At 40.6% G+C, this 19892-nt stretch overlaps 1 protein-coding gene across 6 annotated transcripts in view; it reads right to left on the bottom strand.

Moving 5' to 3' along the window:
* The window catches only part of ACACA (acetyl-CoA carboxylase alpha), a 237437-nt gene that overhangs the window by 193772 nt on the left and 23773 nt on the right, over nt 1–19892 (bottom strand). For 5 of the 6 annotated variants that reach the window (XM_088152435.1, XM_088152437.1, XM_088152436.1 and 2 more), the window contains 7 exons: nt 12582–12714; nt 11202–11340; nt 9128–9237; nt 7728–7809; nt 3976–4074; nt 1996–2102; nt 122–232 (listed from right to left, as the gene is read on the bottom strand). In XM_088152435.1, the coding sequence (XP_088008561.1) occupies nt 122–232; nt 1996–2102; nt 3976–4074; nt 7728–7809; nt 9128–9237; nt 11202–11340; nt 12582–12714 (781 nt within the window). Of the gene's footprint in view, nt 1–121; nt 233–1995; nt 2103–3975; nt 4075–7727; nt 7810–9127; nt 9238–11201; nt 11341–12581; nt 12715–13856; nt 14027–19892 lie in introns of those variants that run through there. The other variant, XM_088152441.1, reaches the window with a different exon arrangement.

The raw sequence follows: 19892 nt of genomic DNA, 5'->3' as shown, positions 1-19892 counted from the left end.
TAACCTAGGGCAGTGTTTCTCAACCTTGGCCACTTTAAGATGTGTGGACTTCAACTCCCAGAATTCCCCAGCCAGCATGCTTTTCTTCAGGCCATGGATATATGTCACAGAAGAAACATACCTGTCTGAAGAGGTTGGGAAAATCATCAGCATTGTTTACTTTCCTAATTCCTTTTCCTCCCCCTCCTTCGGAGGCTTTGATCATGACTGGGTAACCAACAACTTCAGCAGCCTGAGCACAAGGAAAGAAAAAATGAGTGACATTTATTGGGAATAGGGAGATAAGGAAAATTGTCTTGGACAGGTGGAAGAAAAGACATCTCCACCCCATCACCCCCTCCAGAATTCAGCAAGGGTCCCAAATTGGCGGTGGTGGTTAGAGCCACCTAGGTCCAGGAGTCTTCGATCTTTACTCTTCAATGAGGTTGCACTTCCCCATTCAAGAGTGGTGTGCAATTTGGGGGTCCTCTCGGACCCATAGCTCCTGCTCGAAGAGGCAAAGACGGCCTTTGCACAGCTCCATCTGGTGCACCAGTTGCCCCTTGCTGGATAGGGCAGTCCTCCAAGACAATCACTCAATGCCCTTGTCACCTCATGGCTTGAATACTGCAATGCAATCTACATGGGGCTGCCCTTGAAGACCACTTGGAAGCTGCAACTGGTCCAGAATGCAGTGGCCTTGGCATGCCCATGTGACACTTCTACTTCACAAGCAGTACTGGTTGCCAGTGTGCTTCCGGGTGCAATTCAAGGTGTTGATTATTACCTATAAAGCCCTACATGGCATAGGGCCCAGTTTTCGAGGGACCACCTATCTCCAATGCTTTCTGCCTAGCCAGTGTGAGTCAACAGAGCAGGCATGCTCTGGGTCTCTTCCATTAAACCAGTGTTTCTCAACCTTGGCAGCTTGAAGATGCGTGGACTTCAACTTCCAGAATTCCCCAGCCAGCCACGCATCTTCAAGCTGCCAAGGTTGAGAAACCCTGCATTAAACTGCCATCGAGGAGGATCCAGGAAGCACACTTTCTTCGTAGTAGTGCTTGCCCTTTGGAATAAGTTTCCTCCTGAGATCTGTGTGTTTGCCACCTGATGGCATTCTGGAAGGTTATAAAGACTTGGCTGTTCTCCCAGGCCTTGAACTAGTGGTGACTGGAGCCCCTTGTTAGTTGTGTTTTATCTGTTTTTTTCTGGATTGCTTGGCCAGATTTCCCATCTTGTTCATGGTTTATTCTGTACTGCATTTTTTAAAATCTCATTTTGCTATATTGTGAGCTACCCAGAGTCAGTTGGCACCAAAAATGAATGAATGAATGAATGAATGAATGAATGAATGAATGAATGAATGAATGACTGAATGACTGACTGACTGACTGACTGACTGACTGACTGACTGACTGACTGACTGACTGACTGGGTAACAGTAAGGCTGAGTATCACAAGCAGGCTAAGAATTGTCTACCGCTTTTTAGATTTTTAAAATTTTGATACAGGACACACTTCGGGATAATAATCTCCCCAGCTCTTTACACAGAAGTGAAAGTCCAGCTGATCCAACCTTTTGTTTCTTTAACTTTAGGAGTATTCTCACAATTGGGGACCCTTATTATAAGAAATCTGGTTCTTCTCCATTATGGTTATGAAGAGCCAGTTAGGTGTAGGGCTTAAAAGTGCTGGATTAGAAACTGGGAGACTGCGAGTTCTAGTCCTTCCATAGGCACTGAAGCCAGCTGGGTGACTCTGGGCCAGTCCCTCCTTCTCAGCCCAACCCACTTCAAAGGGTTGTTTTGTGGGGAAAATAGAAGGAAGGAGCATTATGTAAGCTACTCTGACTCGTACAAAAATAAAAGCAACATATAACCTAATAAATAAATGATGCAACCATCTTCAGCTCTAAACTCCGTAACTTGAGACACAGAAGAAGAATTCAACAGGATGCTGTATTCATGGCTCAAAGTTCAGCTCCGTGGACAAGGATAGTTGGGTAGTCATGCTTACCCGCAGGCCATGATCCACGTCTGTCACACAGCCCTTCTCATACAGCTCCTGGGGAACATTCAAGATCCGCTTCTGAAAGTCATTTTCTTGCCAATCCACTTGGAGACCTGAAAACCAGAAGATTCGCGATGATCCACACTCACCTACGCTATAAATTTATTTTATTTTCCACTGAGCTCAGTTCCTAAATCAAGAGAAAACATAACTTCCTAATCTCATTACTGAAACATGGTTTAATTCTATATTATGAAATATAGAAACATGTCCACGATTAACTTCTTAGGTTCACTGATATTAAATTGTTTCAAAATAACTATTAGCCTGAATATTTTGATATTCCATGCGCATTATTCAAAAAATGGCTGTCTTAGTAACACATACACAAACAAGCAAGCAAGCAATTAATCAATTCTAGATCTTCTTTCATTAAGTCTTTTAAAATATTCCAATGGTACAAATAACAACTTTCCCTTTATTTTTTCAAAATGGAATATTATATCCTTCTCAGCCAAACACAGCCAGTTCCTTCAAACTTTCTTTGCTGTCCCTGATGAATCATCTAAACCTAATTCAAGTTATCTACTGCATTTTTGAAAAGCAAAACTTAGAATGCCTAAGAAGCACTCGGCATAAAGTCTAGACAGTAAATTAAGCCTTAAGTACTTTGGAAAAGAGAAAGTGCTCCAATTCACAAACTTGTTTCAAATAAAATGTACAAGCATACTGATCAAAATGCAGCTGAATTAAACAAAACAACTAAAAGCTGGATATTATTAAACGAAAGTGTTACCCAATGTATATTTAAACGTATTAGATATCTATCAGAGCAGAAGACATCAGCTAGCAGGCCTAGGTTGATTCTGGGGGGAAGAAGGCTGGTTCACACTTGGATGGGAGACCACTAGGAAATTCCAGGTATATAGAAGTAAAAAAAAGAACATCCCAGAAAATAGAGAATGGCAAACCGCTTTTGTGTTGTCAAGCAACAGTATGTATGTGTCCAAGTAGTTTATTTTATTTATTTATTCAGTTTCTATAGTTACCAGGAATCAAGCTTGACTTGAGAGAGACTTGATTTATCTTACAATTAGATACCTCCATAGAAAATAAAGATTTTCATTACTTTCTGAACAGCTGCAGTAGAAGCAATGATCTTTTAAAAAAGATATTCCCTTGCAGGGGTACACTAAAATTCGCTTTGTAAAAGCTAAAGGCTGGTTTGGGGAGGAGTGACTTGTTTCAACTACTTCTTTCTCCTAACTGAATTGGAAATATTGAAAAAGGGAGTGATATCCTTAAGCTAACGCTCCATTTCAGGTTGTACAGAGATCCTCTCCTTACCAGCCAATCCAATTCACTTAACCTATGGACAGAACCAGGAGTGGTGGCAACGTTTCCTACGGTTGGTCTCCCAGAGAGAACTTTTCCCCCCAATCTCCTCCAAATTATTTTGAAATGCCATTGCATACCAAGAAGGGATAAGCATTGCAATACCCTCCTCATCCTTTTCAACTCTTTCCTAATGGGTTGCAAAATTGGGTTTCCAGATTTCAAAAAGCCATTGCCTGGCATGAGTTTATATCTGGATATAAATTTCATCACCAGCAATTGAACTTTGTCATGTCATTGTGTGGCTGTGAGCCAAAAATGGTTGTCACACTGAAGAAGATTTTTTATTAAAAAAGAGCAGAGAAAGTGTCTTAACATCTACAATTAGAGGGTTTTCTCTCCAGGTAGATAAAAACCAAGCTAAAATGTTCATATCTTAGAGGTCTCCAATGAACCAGAAATCCGTGCTGGCCAATCTCACCGCCTTGAATGGAAGATATCCATTCATCCCGCCAAAGTTAGCTGATCTTGAAAAGTGAAGCAGGATCAAATCTGCTTACTATCCCATACCATTTCTCGGGGTTTATTTTAAACAACACTGCCAAACGGAGGCGGTCTCTCCCTAGTCAAATGACCTTGAACACGTCTTACCACTGCCACTCCATGGAAGGGTAGGAATGCCTGCAGTTTGCGCCACTATAGAAGAGGCAATTTTATCTCCTAGTGCCCACATTGCTTGGCTTGGGGGACCTAGGAAGAAGAAAAAAATAAAGGTTCAGCAGCACGATCAAATCAAAATTAAGCAAGGGATTCTGCACATAACCCATTCTACTGCCCCAAACAAGTATCTCCTCTAACATTTGATTGTATCCTTATTTCTCCCCAGAGAGGCAACACTTGCAAGACAAAAAAATATATAATGACAGAATGATTTTTCCCTACCCTGTAGAGATTTGATTTTTTGTTGGTAATTCAGAAAACAACTGTGGAGCCCTTGGTGCTCTCTGAGCTTGGTTGTTTGCTTGCAGATGTTTCATGACCCAACTAGGTAACATCATCAGTGCTGCACTAGGTAACATCATCAGCACTGATGATGTTACCTAGTTGGGTCATGAAACGTCTGCAAGCAAACAACCAAGCTCAGAGAGCACCAAGGGCTCCACAGTTCAACCCTGAGCTACACATATTCTCTTCTATTAGAACCAAAAAACATCTGTGGTCATTTGTAACACACTTGTATTCTACTTGGTCTGTTTAACTGTGGAACAAAAAGCCTCTGGGAAGTCCCTCCCCCCCCCAAAAAAAATCTGTTCTGGTGGGACGAAAGATACTGCAGGAAGAGCTTTGGAGGTTGCAGAGGGGAAGAGACTGAAGAATACTTCTACCTCGTGACAGGAAGTCTGCTCACCTGTCATTCACATCACCACCTGCTTTCATGAGTGGAAGTTAACTTGGAATGTAACAGCAATGACATTAAATGCTCAAACACTGTTGTGAGATCTCAAATGCCCAGGTGAATGTATATTTGGCTTGTAAGTCCACTGGAGTTGGGCAGCCAATTGTTGTTGTTGTTCAGTCGTTAAGTCGTGTCCGACTGTTCGTGACCCCATGAACCACATCGCGCCAGGCCTTCCTGTCCTTCACTGCCTCCCTGAGTTTGCTCAGTTTCATGCTCATTACTTCAGTGATGCCATCTAACCATCTCATCCTCTGCCGTCCCCTTCTCCTTTGGCCTTCCATCTTTCCCAGCATCAGGGTCTTTTCCAAAGAGTCCTCTCTTCGCATTAGGTGACCAAAGTATCTGAGCTTGAGCTTCATTATCAATCCTTCCAATGAGCAATCAGGATTGATTTCCTTTAAGATTGACTGCTTTGGCCTCCTAGCAGTCCAGAGGAATCTCAAGAGTCTTCTCCAGCATCACAGTTCAAAGGCATCAATTCTTCAGTGCTCAGCCTTCTTTATGGTCCAGCTCTCACAGCCATACATTACTAAGGCAGCCAATAAATTTAAATAAATAAATTAAATAAAAATGGAGCCTTCTTGATTTTTCACAGAAGGCCCTTCTTTCTGATTGATGTCAAAGTGAACATTCACAAGATGCGGTACAACCAGGAAGATCTCAGATGCTCATTTGCAGTGACTGAATAGATTTTTGTGCTGGAAGAAGTTTTGTCACATACTGTATATGGCAAAACTGGGTTTAGTTGGTCAGAAGTCACATAATTTCTTTAAGTTTATGTTGGAAATAAAGAATTTAAAATCTCACTGCCACAGTCCCAAAATGATAAACCAAGAGTGATATTGCCTCCTCTGTACCAATAGAAGTGAATATGTGTAGCTCAGGGTTGAACTGTGGAGTCCTTGGGGTTCTCTGAGCTTGGTTGTTTTCTTGCAAATGTTTCGTTACCCGGCTAGGTAATATCTTCAATGCTAGAATGGAATGGGAATAGCACTGAAGATGTTACCTAGCCGGGTAACGAAACATTTGCAAGAAAACAACCAAGCTCAGAGAACCCCAAGGACTCCACTGCCTCCCCTGTGACTGGTTTGTCTTCTATTCTCGCACATCGAGAATGGGTGGCCTATATTTTGTCTCTCATTTATTCAGAGGATAAGAAACAATTAAAACCTTATTCAGAACAACATCTGATAGGTAATGTGTGTGACTTCATCAGCTGTTTGCCCAATTGGGATTGTTGAAATCATATCACTCTCAGTCCCTTGGGAACTTCTAATAAATCCAAGCTATTTAGCTATCCTTTTTTTTAATTCTCCTTTTAATTTTCCATCTTAAGCTCTGGTCCCTTAAATTCTTAGTCCCTTAAATTCTTCTTAACTTAGTCCCTTAAATTCTAATATTTCCTTCTAATCCTATGCTGGTTCCTCCCCTTTTGTTTTTAAGTGCTCAGCAGGCAAGGTCTTTTTTCAATGACTTGCACTGGTTTACTGAATAGCATGCTGCTTATCATGCCAGCTTCCACAGTGGTAGTAAATCCCTGCAAATCAGCAACTTCTATATACTTTTGCTGATGAGTTGGGCAGGGGGAGAAATCTTGGATATAGTTTTTGGATTTGATGCTAACTTCTACTAATTTCAGATGAGCCTGAACAAATGAGCTGTCAAAGCTAGCATAACCTGGGCCAGTTCTAACTTTTCAATTTCATCTCCTTCATTCTTCCTCTTTCCATCTTTCCTTCTTTTGGACTTTGAAGAAGCAGGATAAGAAAAGTATTGATGCTTTTGAACTTTGGTGTTGGAGAAGACTCCTGAGAATACCACAGACAGCCAAGAAAACAAACCGATGGATCATCAAACAAATCAACCCAGAGTTCTCACTCAAGGCACAAATGGACCAGACTCCAATTATCCTACTTTGGACACATTATGTGAAGACCCAGCTCTCTGGAAAAGGCTCTAATGCAGGGAAAGGTACAAGGAAAGAGAAGAAGAGGAGGATCAGCAGCAAGGTGGAGGGACTCAGTTACAGTGGCAATGGGGGCACCGTTGGAAGATCTAAAAGACCAGGTTAGGGACAGATCATCATGGAGAAAATCTATCTATATGGTCACTAAGAGCTGACACTGACTTGATGGCACATAATCAATCAATCAATCAATCAATCAAACAATCAATCACTTCCTTTATCTCCCTCGGCTCTGTCATTCTCTTCTGACCCTTCTACCTCTTCACCCTCTTCCATCACATCATCTTGTTCTTCCGCCTCTCCTACCTTAGCAGCAACCTCATTTTATTCTTCAGCTTCCAAGACAACTGAAGCTGAAAATAAAGCTTCTTTTGAAACCAAGGATTATTTCAATGCTTCCCTCCCTTTCAAACCAAACACCTCTTATTCTGCAATATCTTCTTTTTTTTCAACAACAGGTAGGGCTAGGTTTTTTCCTTTCTCAATATGGCTTCTACTTTCATAAGAGCAGCCACCAACTGTTTTTCCTCTATGGCCTCATCTGAAGCTTTTCCTAATCCCTCTACTGTTGCATCTCCATGCTTTTCAGAAGCCAGAACTATAGGCTCCACCTCTTCCTCTTCCGTTTTTCCTGACATGTTTTTTTTTTCTCCCTCTGTAATTTCTACAATGTCTGCCCCATCTACTCCTGCAGCCTCAATTCTATTAGTTTTGCTTTCCTAGATGTCCCACCTACAACCACCATTTCCTTAATAGTGGTGTATTCCTCAGTTTCTTCTATTCCTTCTGGATTTTTTCTCAAGCTGCCTCCTTTCCTTTTTCAACACCCTCTGCTTTTGAAGAACCATCAAAGTACAATTATCAGAAGAGCCATTCCATTCCTAACTGTAGCTGTTGTTGTCTTCTGGTAGGACCCATGCTGTCCCTTGCTATATTAGACTCATTGGATCAACTTCAGACAAACTTTGAAGACCTTACCCATGAAAGCAATTCCATTTTTGTGGAGCAGTTCTGGAAGTTTGGGGTTCTCCGAGGCATGGCCCCAGCCTGCCCACACTGCCTGGAATTGGAAAAAAGGAAGTCAGATTTCCTTGCAAAGAGGTCTACAACAAATTGAGGAAGATATTTGTGACTGCAACTTTTCCACAATTTATTTCATTTCATTGGAATGTACAGAAGCTGACAACATTTCATGCATCATAGAATGGCATGTTTTTCACTCAATTCCAAACCAAAGCAGATATGAGCATGTATGTAATACCAACAGGACTAATACACACATAATTTTTTTCACACACTTCTAAAATATCTAGAAATATTTTTGTTTGTTTCCAAGATATCAACTGTATTCTCATCTAGAATACTACGCTCCTTCCCCTTTTCACAACTTTTCCATATTTTGCTCAGGACAGTTCACATTCCATGCTTAATCCCCACTAAGCAATTTGAGAAATGGAAGAATTTCCCTCAATGTATTATTTTCCTAAAGATTTTCACAGCATGGAGAGTTAGGTCAAACCTGGGCTTTCCCCAGATAATGAATGGTGTTGTTTTAAGCTACAGCATTTATGGACAATTTTCCTCTCCTTACTACAACTAGATTCCTGTTTCTCCATCTTTCCTTAGTTTCTTCTCCATGCCTTGCCAGACTTTAGGACAGTGATGGCAAACCTATGACACGTATGTCAAAGGTGACACACCATAACGTTTTGGGTGACATGCCAGTGTTCACCAACACTCAACAACAACTGTTCTCCCTGTTTGAGTTACCAAAGAAACTGAGTTTGTTTTACTCGTATTTCATTTTTGTAATCATTTGACATTTCTTTATATAATACATAACACCACACATGACTGGACTGTATTTTTTAAAAATAAATGAATATGTAAAGAATTGTTTCTCTTTTGTTCGGGGGGGGGGTGACACGCCAGCAAAGTCAAGTTAGGCATTTCCTGAATTTTTTACACGCTGAGCCCAAAAGGTTCACCATCACTGAGCCCAGTGTACAACTCCCAGAATTGCCAACCAGTGTAACCACTGATTGGGAAAGATGCATTTATAATCTGAACAGGTCAGCTAACAGGCAACCAGACACCTTTCTCTTTCTATACCATGTCAAGGAAGCTCAGACAATCACAAGCCCAGTTCACAACAAGCTAAGCCATGATCTGTTGAATTATGGAATTAAATAACCCGCAGTTGACTTGGTCCACGCTACATGTTAAGTTTTAATAAAGGCTAGTTTACAAACCAAAACAGGTAGAGTTCACCCAGCATGCTAAGCTAAAACCAAGCAAACAACTATGTCAGAATGAGGTCACCAAAACCTCTAACATTTATTCTTTATTTGGTAAATTCTGTATTTCCACCTTCTCACCTGTACTGGAATCCGTTTTGCAATCTCCAGTATCAGCTCCACATTTGCATAGTTGTTATTATTTGGACCTCCAGGCACTGGGACATAATGATCAGCCATTTTAATATATTCTGCAAATATGAAAAAGAAGGCAATATTGGGGCTGTTCATTCAACTGGCAACTTCTACATTTCCAAAACAGATTTCGTAAACAGTGCATATATCAACTCAATTTGAGATTCATGAGGCAACAATTCTTTGGGGATTTCTCCTGGTTTTTCTATTTGGGGCTTAATGATTACAAACAATATAAATAATTGAAGTGTCTCTCTGACAAAAACGCTACCTATTCACTGTCAGTCTACTGGAGTAACATAATTTCTTTATTCAAATTACGTATCATCCATCCAGAGGATCTTATGGTGGGTTAAGATCCACATACAACTCACGGCACCTAGGTGCCGAGTCTCTTATAAACACGGAACAGCAGTTTCCCCCCAGCTTTTCATAGCTTTAAATTAGGATTACCGTATCTTAGGATCTACGTGTGCCTACAGATATCTCCTCTGCCAAGCTTTGGACACCAGGCTTAAAAAAAAAAGTCTTTTAACTAAAAAGTTGGGAAGCTGCTATGTTGCCGTACAAAAGACCAGCATTATCCTCATTTTTCAGCACAGTAAAATTACAGGAGGCTGGATCATGGTGTGCAGTCTGAAAGTATGCCAACCTTCCCAGGAAAGATTTGGGTGAAGAGGCAACATCCTAGAGATAGGTAGAGGAGGTGACAGGTAGCATTCTGATAATGGAGGCTTTGTAACTACAGGTAGTCCTCAGGTAGTCCTCATTTAGCAACCACAACTGGGACCGGCAACTTGGTTAAGCGAAGCAGTCACTAAGTGAAACCACAAGTGTGCTTATGATCTTACTTCAGCTTTCCTTGGCTTTACAGACCTGCAAAGGTCATAAATGTGCAGATTGGCCGCAAAGTTACCTTTTCATCACCGTCGTAACTGTGAACAGTCATTAAATGAGGCAATCACTAAATGAGGACTACCTGTAGTTTCATTCTCTATGGCAGCCAGTTTGTGAATCAACCAGCCCATCTCAGCACTCATTCCATGAAAACCCCCACAACGTATTCCCAAATTTGCCAATATGCCCCAGTCCAAAGTAGCTGGAACCTTGAGCCACAGTGGATTCTATTAGAAATATTTTTGTAAACTTTTTGAATAGGCTTTTTGGGTAAAGAACATGCTGCTATTCTATAATCCTACCTCTCTGCTTTGCATTTGCTTGAAAACCGGGAACTACACATCTCTATTTAAAAGTCTTCATTACATTTTGTTTTATACAAAAAGGCAGATATACACACCTATTCCCACAGATATATTAAGTAAGCTACAATATAGAGCAGTGTTTCTCAACCTTGGGAACTTTAAGATGTGTGAACTTCAACTCCCAGAATTCCTCAGCCAGCCATGGCTGGCTGGGGAATTCTGGGAGTTGAAGTCCACACATCTTAAAGTTCCCAAGGTTGAGAGACACTGATATAGAGAGATAAGTGACTACAGAATAAAGAGCATTCAAATATCCCAGATGCTTCCTTTTTTTCTTTTTCTTATTACCGTATATATTCGCATATAAGCCCATCCGTGGATAAGCTGACCCTCCAAATTTTAACCAAAATACCATGAAAAATGTGCCACCTGCAGATAAACCAACCTGCATACTGGGAATACTCATAAAAAAGCAGGGCTTCCACTGTGAGTTGCTGCTGCCATTTTCTGACCCCACCCCACCCCACCCCACCCCACCCCCATGGACTCCCCTGGCCATCACTGTCTTTTTGTTGTTGTTGTTCTGTTCTTTTATTCCGTACTGATTGTTCTCCTTTCATTTCCTTTGTCATTGCCTCTTTACGATATGTATTTTTGACTTCCCACTTCAACTCCCTGTTCTCCTTACTTTTTCAACATTTTCTTCTCCACCTTCCTCATAAGAAAGGGCTTTATTTGCTTCAAGCCTTTACTTTCTGGAGTAGGACACAAGTAATTTATCATTTTTCCAGAAGAAGCTCTGAAAAGCATAATCTCACCTGCGTTGGCTTTCAAGTCTTCAGGCGTCACCATAACCACGAAACGAATGGCTCGCTCGTTCCGGAACATCTCGTAAGACCAACGTCGGATGGACCTCATGCATTTTACTGCTGCTATTCCATTATTGGCAATGAGAACCTAGATAGGGAAGAAACGTGAGGGGGAAGCGATAAAATGGTTCAGATTTACAATCACCAATCAAATTGGGAACTAACTATCTGGACAACACAGCTTATTCAGATGTATCTCCACATTGCCTGGATTAATGGATAGAAAGAGCCAACGTAAGATGGAAGCCACCACGAGACATCCACATTCTCACCTAAGACTAACCAGAACTCTGAGATGAATCAACTCTACGTAGAAATCCCTATGTCATGGTCTCCATGACTATTACATGCATATTGGATAGTGCTAATTCTCTGTTGCAGAATTCTCTTATTCTGTCTGACCCAGGATCTTTTCCTTAACCTGGTTTCACAGCAGGTTACATTATTGTCCACCCAGTCAGAATTTTTTTCCTGTTTTGAACTGGTAATTTCTCTCTGACTGCAAGTATCTCCCCAAAATCCAGGTAGCAACCCTGCTAATTGAAGGAAATATCAAAGATTTTTTTTTCTTACATGTATAAAGCAAATCTTCTCTCCTGCTTTTATGTCCTCAAGAGCTATATACTTCACAATGGCTGAGTTTACATTGTACGCTAACCATAGTTTGTTGGACAACTCATAATGTCCTCTTTCATACATTCAAGGTAAGCCAAAAAGCTGGGCTCGCACATTGTGTTAAGCCAAAACCAAAGAAACAACATGATAGTTCAGCATGATTTTATTTAGGAAAAATAAAATAAAAACATAAAGATTTAGGAAAAAAATTCTGACTAGGTGGACAATAATGTAACCCACTGTGAAACCAGGTTAAGGAAAAGATCCAGTGTCAAACAGAATAAGAAACCTTGTCCTTCCTGCAACAGAGAATTATGTATTTATGGTTTTAATATTTTGTATGAGTCGCCCAGAGTCCCCCATTGGGGGGAGATGGGCGGGGGAGAAATTTAATAAATAAATATAAATATAAATATAAATATAAATATAAATATAAATATAAATATAAATATAAATATAAATATAAATATAAATATAAATATAAATAAATGATGCATAAATATAACTGATGTCTGAACTAGTGCCCTACATTCACACATTTTAAAATTGATTTTCTACCATTATGATCCCATATATTGGGCCAAGACCTTTCGCAGCTGTATGTTTATTTCACCGTTGACCATGATTGAACCACGAACTGCTATAAATTTTGAAAGTCATGGGAAACTGGAACCCAGTTTGGAGTGAGAGAGAGAGAGAGAAGTCACTATTCACCTTCTCAATAACTTTGTTCCCTCCAAAACGGGTGACAAATTCTGCTGGAGATGCAACTGTGAAATCTCTCTGGAGATCCACCTTCTTCCTATCTCGGCCTTGTTTCATGAGATGGAGGCCGGACATGCTTGGCCTGAGGAGACAAGGAACACAGCACCGTTATAGTTGCCAGACAGATTTTGCAGAAACTGATTAGAAATCGAGACTTCTTCCACCATCATTTCCTACCTGATCATTTTAACGCTAGATGCGTTAAACGAACCTAGGATCTCTGCACCTTTTTAGCCAACGCTTGGCTAATAAGCTACAAACCATCATTCTAGGCTCCCGTATGGAACTGTGCAGAGCTGTACGATCTTTCAAGGACTCCCAAAAGGAAGGAATTTTAAAAGACAAGTATTAGCATCTGAAATGACACCCAGAAACAGGCCAGGATCTGAGGCTGTTGTCTGGAACACTAGGGAGAAGATCTAGAAGATACGTTGGGATCTGGTTTCCCAGGACAGGAATGCCAAAAATGTCAATAACTAATAGGGCTGAAACTGGTGAGTTGGGAATCTTTGATTCTCACATCAGTGCAAGCCATTCTGCAAACAAGGGACAGATGCCAGATTCCCACACTGTAGCAAAGAGATGCCAATATTAGATGCGTCCCTCGTTAGAGCTACATCTTTTTTTAAAATCCAGTAATAAATTAAGCACGCCAATTCCAAGTTACATCCTGCTGATTTCAATAGGCAGCCGTGAGTTCCAGCATTAGTATTCCCATAATAGCACCGACACAGGAAACAAACCGAAGAGAGAATTTCTTTATTTGTGTGTGTGTTCAATTTATACAGCCACCCATCTCGCCTGTGTGGCTCTGAGCAGCTCACAAAGTTAAAATGCAAAAAAAACCAACCCCCCCCCCCCAAAATACACCAAAAATAACCAAAATCGCCCAACAAAAGCCATTTCAACTTGCCCAGTGATGCAAAAACAAAACTGAACTAGAAAACAGAGATGGACAGATCTGCCCTTTGCCTTAGTGCCTTGTTTTTCAACATCAAGAATTAAAACCCTTCCCGCAGCTTCCTTTCCAAACACAAGAAGTAATTCCCTGCCTTCGCCGTCAAATGCCCAAGCAACCAAGTGGGACTCTCTTCCCCCTCAAAGGAAGAGGAGGAAAACTATCTCAACATTTAAAACACAAGCAGTCCAAAATCCACCTAAAAGCTCCCCAGAAACGATCTATCAGAAACCAGATCCGAAACGTAGCTGCTGCCAATCTGCTACCTCTGAAGCATATGATATCTCATCCCTCCGTTTTCTTCTGTGGGTTCATCCATGGTGGCTGAGGAAAGCAAAGGTGTCTTCCAAGTTTAGATGCTAGACCCAGCGACGTTAGACCCAAAGCAGCTGCCTAAAACTAGTTTTTCGTGTTGCCCTCCTTCCCCCAAAATAAGCTGGATTTTTTTTTCTCCTATCAACTGCTTTGCATTTTTAACCTTTGTCCCCCTGCTTTTTTTTGCTTCCACACCAAACTGCCTATCTCACTCCATGCGCACACTCGGCGGCAGGCAGGGACAGAGAAATGCTACAGGCTGAAAGAAGAAAAAAAAGAATACGCGCAAGCTTTGGAGGAGGGAAGAGAGTATAAAGATCTACTGGTTATGTAATGGGGAGGCACAGAGCTCGTCCTGCAAAATCAGAACGCTGCTCTCATCAACCAAGTGGTGAAGATAATCCACGAATTACAAGATTCAACCAACTTTCCTCAAACTGGGAACGCCAACAAACAGAATCAACCCTTAGAAAGTGGGCTTCCAGGCTACATCTGAAAGCTGCATTCAGCTCCAGGTTTTGAGAACTGTATACCACAAAAAAAAAAAAGTCAGAAATTTTTTTGAAAGCCCCAGGCTGGAAGATTCTCTCTTTGGTGGTTTGCCGAAGCAGCTGGTAAGACAGCTTCCCTCCCAGAATGCATAAATCTGCTGATTTAAGAGCACACGCCAGACTAGTAACTGCAGGAGCAAACTGAAGAGGCACTGGGAAAAAAGTTATTTTCTGATCGGACTCACGAGCAACCCCCTATTGAAAATAACCACTGACGCTACGATAACCCAATCTCACACATCACCAAAAACAAGTCCAACTGACGTTGGCCCTGAGTAGTTAAACAAACAAAACAAGTTGCGTAAAGCTATTCTGCAATTCATGGGAAGGACAAGGATACTTGAAAAGCACGTGCCACGTCCAGCTGTGGTCTTCAACAGTTTGGTTTCTTCAAGCATTTCTTCCCAGTGGTAGAGACTACAACTCTATCTTCCCCCCTTCCTTCTCCAAAATGTGGTTTATCCTTCTATGAATGAAAAGAGATTGAAATAAAGATATCTCGGCAACCCACCCCAAAAGCTGTTGACCGAGGCAATATATAGGTAAGAAGGCTAGTTTTTCGCACCATGCCACCTTTTTATTTATTTTTATTTATTTATATTTCAAATTTGTCCCCGTCCATCTCACTGCAGAGCAACTTTCCTGACTAGCGTCATTATTTAACCATCTAATCCTTGCCTATGCTAAGTAAAACACAGAGATGATACAGAATCCCGCTTGTCAAACAGGCGTTACCTACAATATCTTACTTTGATCATCTTACAAGGTATGTAAGATTTACCCAGCATTGCTTACTGCTTATGGCGGTTGCTCTGGCATGACTTGGGGCTACAATCCAGCCTTCTGCAGCTTCAATATCCAATATTTATTCATTTTTTAAACATTTTGTCTCATCTTTCCATTTCTGAAACTCCTGTAAGAAAACTCACACCTCTAACATTCAGATAAAAACAATATCCCACCACAGGGATATGAAAAGTATTAAAGAACTGCCCACCCCCCAAAATTAAAACTCAACTTTTTTAAATTCTACCCGCATAAACTTTCTGAAATAGGAAAACATTCCATGTAAGATTAGGATGCAAAGAGATGGTCTCAGGTTACTGGATGCCCAAAACTGCACCCTTTCACATGTTTGGCCACCACACTTCAGAAGTCTGGAAAGATAAAGATAAATGAAACACTTTAACATCCCTAAAAGATTAAGGCCTATCTCAATTTTCTTGTAGCCGAGGGACACATTTGTTTGGCTCCCAAGATGGCATGACATCATCAGAGTGATTATATGCCTTCAAGTCGGTGTCAACTCTATCCGTAGTGTCACATGGACAGATTTTCCTCCAGGATCCTCATCATCAGAGTAGGGAGGGGCAATTTTTGACAACTTTTTTTATTACACATATTTTCAGACCACCCATTACCAAAGTCAGCAGCTTTGAAAAGTCTGAAATACCTCAGCGAAGCTGCAATGCAACCCTCCCTCCCCTGTTCAACATCTGAGTTTGAAACACCAACTTGCAAGACAGGCATGGTAAGGAACACAGAGCCCTCTTCTTCCTGGCGCTTAAAGGCTGGCGTGGCAGGAGGCAGTTCAACGGGGAAGAGACATGAATGGAAATTTCAGATGGAACTGGTGAACAAGTTGGGATACGTATACATCCACCGCCACTTTCCATAATCTTCCTGTGTCAGGGTAGTCCTTCCAATGAATGAAATATTCTAAGATCCCCTCCTGCATCTAGAATCCAGAATACACTCCGCCCCATATTCTCTCCCCCATCAATCAGAACCTGCTTCCCCTCTCCTCTGGACTCTAAAATCATTTATGGAATGGCCTTGTTTTCTCCCTTGTCTTGCTACTTTTCTGTATTCCAAGGTCTAATAGGCATTCCATCATTGGGGTGGGGGAGAGGGCAGGGGGTTGAAGAGGTAAAAAGCGTTGACAGTTCCAACCCATGGGCTATATAAATCCAGTTTACAGTTTCCCAAGTGGCCTGTTAGTATCATTACTTGTATGTTGGGCCCATCTCTGGCTTGGCTTACAAGGGCCTCTAAAGGTTTATATAGCCAACGGTTCTCCATTTTTGCAGAACTCCTCATTTCTTAAGATTCCTACTTAAGAAACTGTCTTTGGATTCAACTGATTAGAATAACTATTGCCCAATGCTCATATTTATTTATTTCCAGCATATGTATATCACCCACTCACAAGACTCTGGATATACAGTAAACCACAGTAGCACAATAAAAATCTCATCAATTCCATCTCAACATTAAGCAAGCTGGTGGAGAAGGTGGTCATGCTGGAGGTCCAGAAGCCCATGGATGAAACAGATTAACCTGATCTCTTTCAGATTAAATTTAGATCTGAATTGGGCACAGAGATGACCACGCTCACCCTGAGAGTAAGAAAGGGAGAGCGCAACCCTATTTATTGCAATGGTTGGCTTCCAGACGAACTAAAATTCAGGACACTGTTATGTAAATAAGCAGATGTAAGTTTCTCTGTTACCAGCAAAAGACTCACTTCTTTGCCAGATCATAGGAAGGATGTTAAAAAAAAATCAAGAAGCCACCACCCTAATACTTTGGATATATTGATTCTAAATACAGGCAATCCTCGTTATTTGCAGGTTCCATATTTGTGAATTCGCTTATTTGCGAAAATATCTTTATAACCCCAAAATCAGTACTCACAGCACTGTCATGCTCATTCGCAGACATGCAGAGCATCAAAACATTGGAATTGCCTGACGCACACGCTCCCAGCTGAGGTTTCAGCATTCGCTAATGTGGTATTTGCAGCATTTTCAAAGAACAACTACTGTGAATAATGAGAATTATCTGTAGAAAACAGTTCAGTTGCTGCAATTCTTGTAACCCCATCCTTCTTGTTTCAATAAATCTTGCTAAAGAGAACTAAAGAATCTTGCTTGGAAAAAAAATCACCTTCAATTTAGGTATCTGCCAAAAAGCCTGGATTTGATACTGCTGAATCTCTCAGCAGCTTTTGATACCACTGACACGGTATCTCACTGGAACATTTTAGGGAGGTATGAGTAGAAGTGCCATTTCTCTGAGGTCCCACCAGAAAGTGATACTAGGAGACACTGAATTATCTGTGGGGTTCCCTAACATTCCATCTTCAGTGTGTTATTTACATTTAATGAAGCCATTAGAAAGGCTCATTCACAGGTTTGGAATTTATTATCATCAGCCTTTCTCCATTCCTGCAAGCTTTGGGCTGGATATCTCCAGAGCTTTTGAAATGTCTAAGATATAAGGGACTGGATATGGAAAAACAAAGTGAAAATGAATGTAGACATGATGGATGACCAATGCCAGGAGCTGGTCTTCAGGATTCTAGAGAAATGCTTACTCTGGATGGGATTGCATTTCTCCTTAAGCATGAAGTTTATAGTCTGGAGGATCCCCCTGAATGATCAAATATTGATTCTGACAGCCATGTAACTACAATGGTAAGGAAAGCCCTTTATCAGCTTTGGCTGATAACCTAATTACATGTCCCTATGTGGAAGAGAAAAAAAATGGCTTTGGTAACGTTAAGGTTGGATTATGGTAGCACATTTCAATATCATTCTCGAAACCTAATCTACATAAATAAATAATTTGTTTGTACATTGTTAATATCAACTTTGCAGACCACTGAGTTTGTCTAACCATATGGTTATCCTCCCAGTGCTGAAGAATGTCTCTTGTAGCTACAAGAACGGCTCAAAGAATCCACTTCCTCTATCCATATGTCAAATGCTTATGTAGAAATGTTATATATGTTTATGTATCCATGATGATACACCTTGTATGATTTTGTTTCTTTTTTAGATTTTTTTCTTTTATAATTTCATACATTATATTCCTTCATTTTTGTACTCAACCCAAAAAGCAAAAAATAAATAAAATATAAACAAATACATTCTTTAAAAGTTGGATTATGTAACGCACTGTTCGTAGAAGAGTCCTTGACAATACTCCAGAACTTGCAGTTGGTCCCAAATGTAGCAACAGGGATGGTGAATGGTGTCTTCTAAAGGTCTCCCATAATCCTTACATGGAACCAATTTCACTGGTTACCAATTGCTTTCAGAGCCCAATTCTAGGCACTCATGATGAGGTTAAAAGCTTTAGAAGGCTTAGTCCCTTGTAAAGGAGTATCCACAGGATATGTTCAAAAAGGTCAAGACATTGCAATTGAAGCCCCACCTGTTTTTTATGTGCATCATGCCCTGGTCCTAAAATACTTAAAGAACCACCTACTCCCATATTGTCTCCTTGATTTTTTAGATTATCAACAGGACATCTTCTGAAGGTCTCACTGTGGATACTTTTGATGTCCATAGTTAATTGTTACTTTCCATGGCCAAGTCATGGAACCATCTACCCCCGAAGCAGACACTCTCCTTATTAGGAGCTCCAAGAGGGGTTCAGAACTTATTTGTTCTCCCTGACTATTTGAACGTTTTAAACTATTTTAACATTTTGTTTTAACATGCATATTGTATGGCTTTAAGGTTTGTTTTAACTGCATGTTTAATGTATTGCTAGAAGCCATCTTGAGGTAAGGCAGGGGTGAGCTGTGTGCCAACAAACAGCAAAACATGCCTAGAAGAGCCAAACCCTACTGACAACTAAATTAATCCTCACAAATAACTGGATACAGCTGGATACTACCCTAAGCCAGGCCCTAAACTGGCATACATACTGATAGCGAGATGGGCAGTGTATAAATTTGATTTATAAATCAATAAATAAATAACTACTTGCCTGAATGGGGGCTGAAAAGACAGAGAACAGAGAAAACAATTCTGCTGATGTCCAATATTATATTTCACTGTTCACTAAATTCAGATTATGTGATCTGAGATTTAGAAGCTCTTTGTATTTCTGCAAAAGAATGAATGGACCCAGGTGTGACATCAGATTCGAAAAAAGAATAAAGTAATATCCAAGTATTTCAACTTCCCAGGACACTCTACGGCAGACCTCAAGATGACTGTTTTGGAAAAACAGGACTTTAACAGCACTGTTGAGTGACAGGTTGCTGAATTCACATACTGTACTGTACATCAAAATGTTTCAGGCAATCTCAAAAGCTCTCAATAAACATGATGAGTTTTTAATGCCTTACAACTATTGATAAGTTATCTGTAATCTGTGTCACATGTAATTTGCCTCTGCATAACCAACCTGTCTTCCCCTCCTTTCCCCAACATTAAAATTTAAAGCCTACATTAGTTTAGCCGCTCCATGCATCTAATGAAGTAAGCTACAGCTTATGAAAGTTTATGCTTCTTAATAAAATTGGTGAGTCAGAAAAGTTGCTACCAGGCTCCTGATTTTTTGCTACTGCAGACTAACATGGTTTTTGTCCAACAACTTTTTATTTCCCCCATCCCTCTTTTGCTCTGTCAGTCCTGA

This window comes from Python bivittatus, unplaced genomic scaffold, assembly GCF_059951505.1.
Source record: "Python bivittatus isolate LINGU-HERP-01145 unplaced genomic scaffold, Pbiv_v1 ctg000690_np1212, whole genome shotgun sequence".
Taxonomy (NCBI): Eukaryota; Metazoa; Chordata; class Lepidosauria; order Squamata; family Pythonidae; genus Python; species Python bivittatus.
This window is presented reverse-complemented; position numbering and strand designations above follow the sequence as displayed.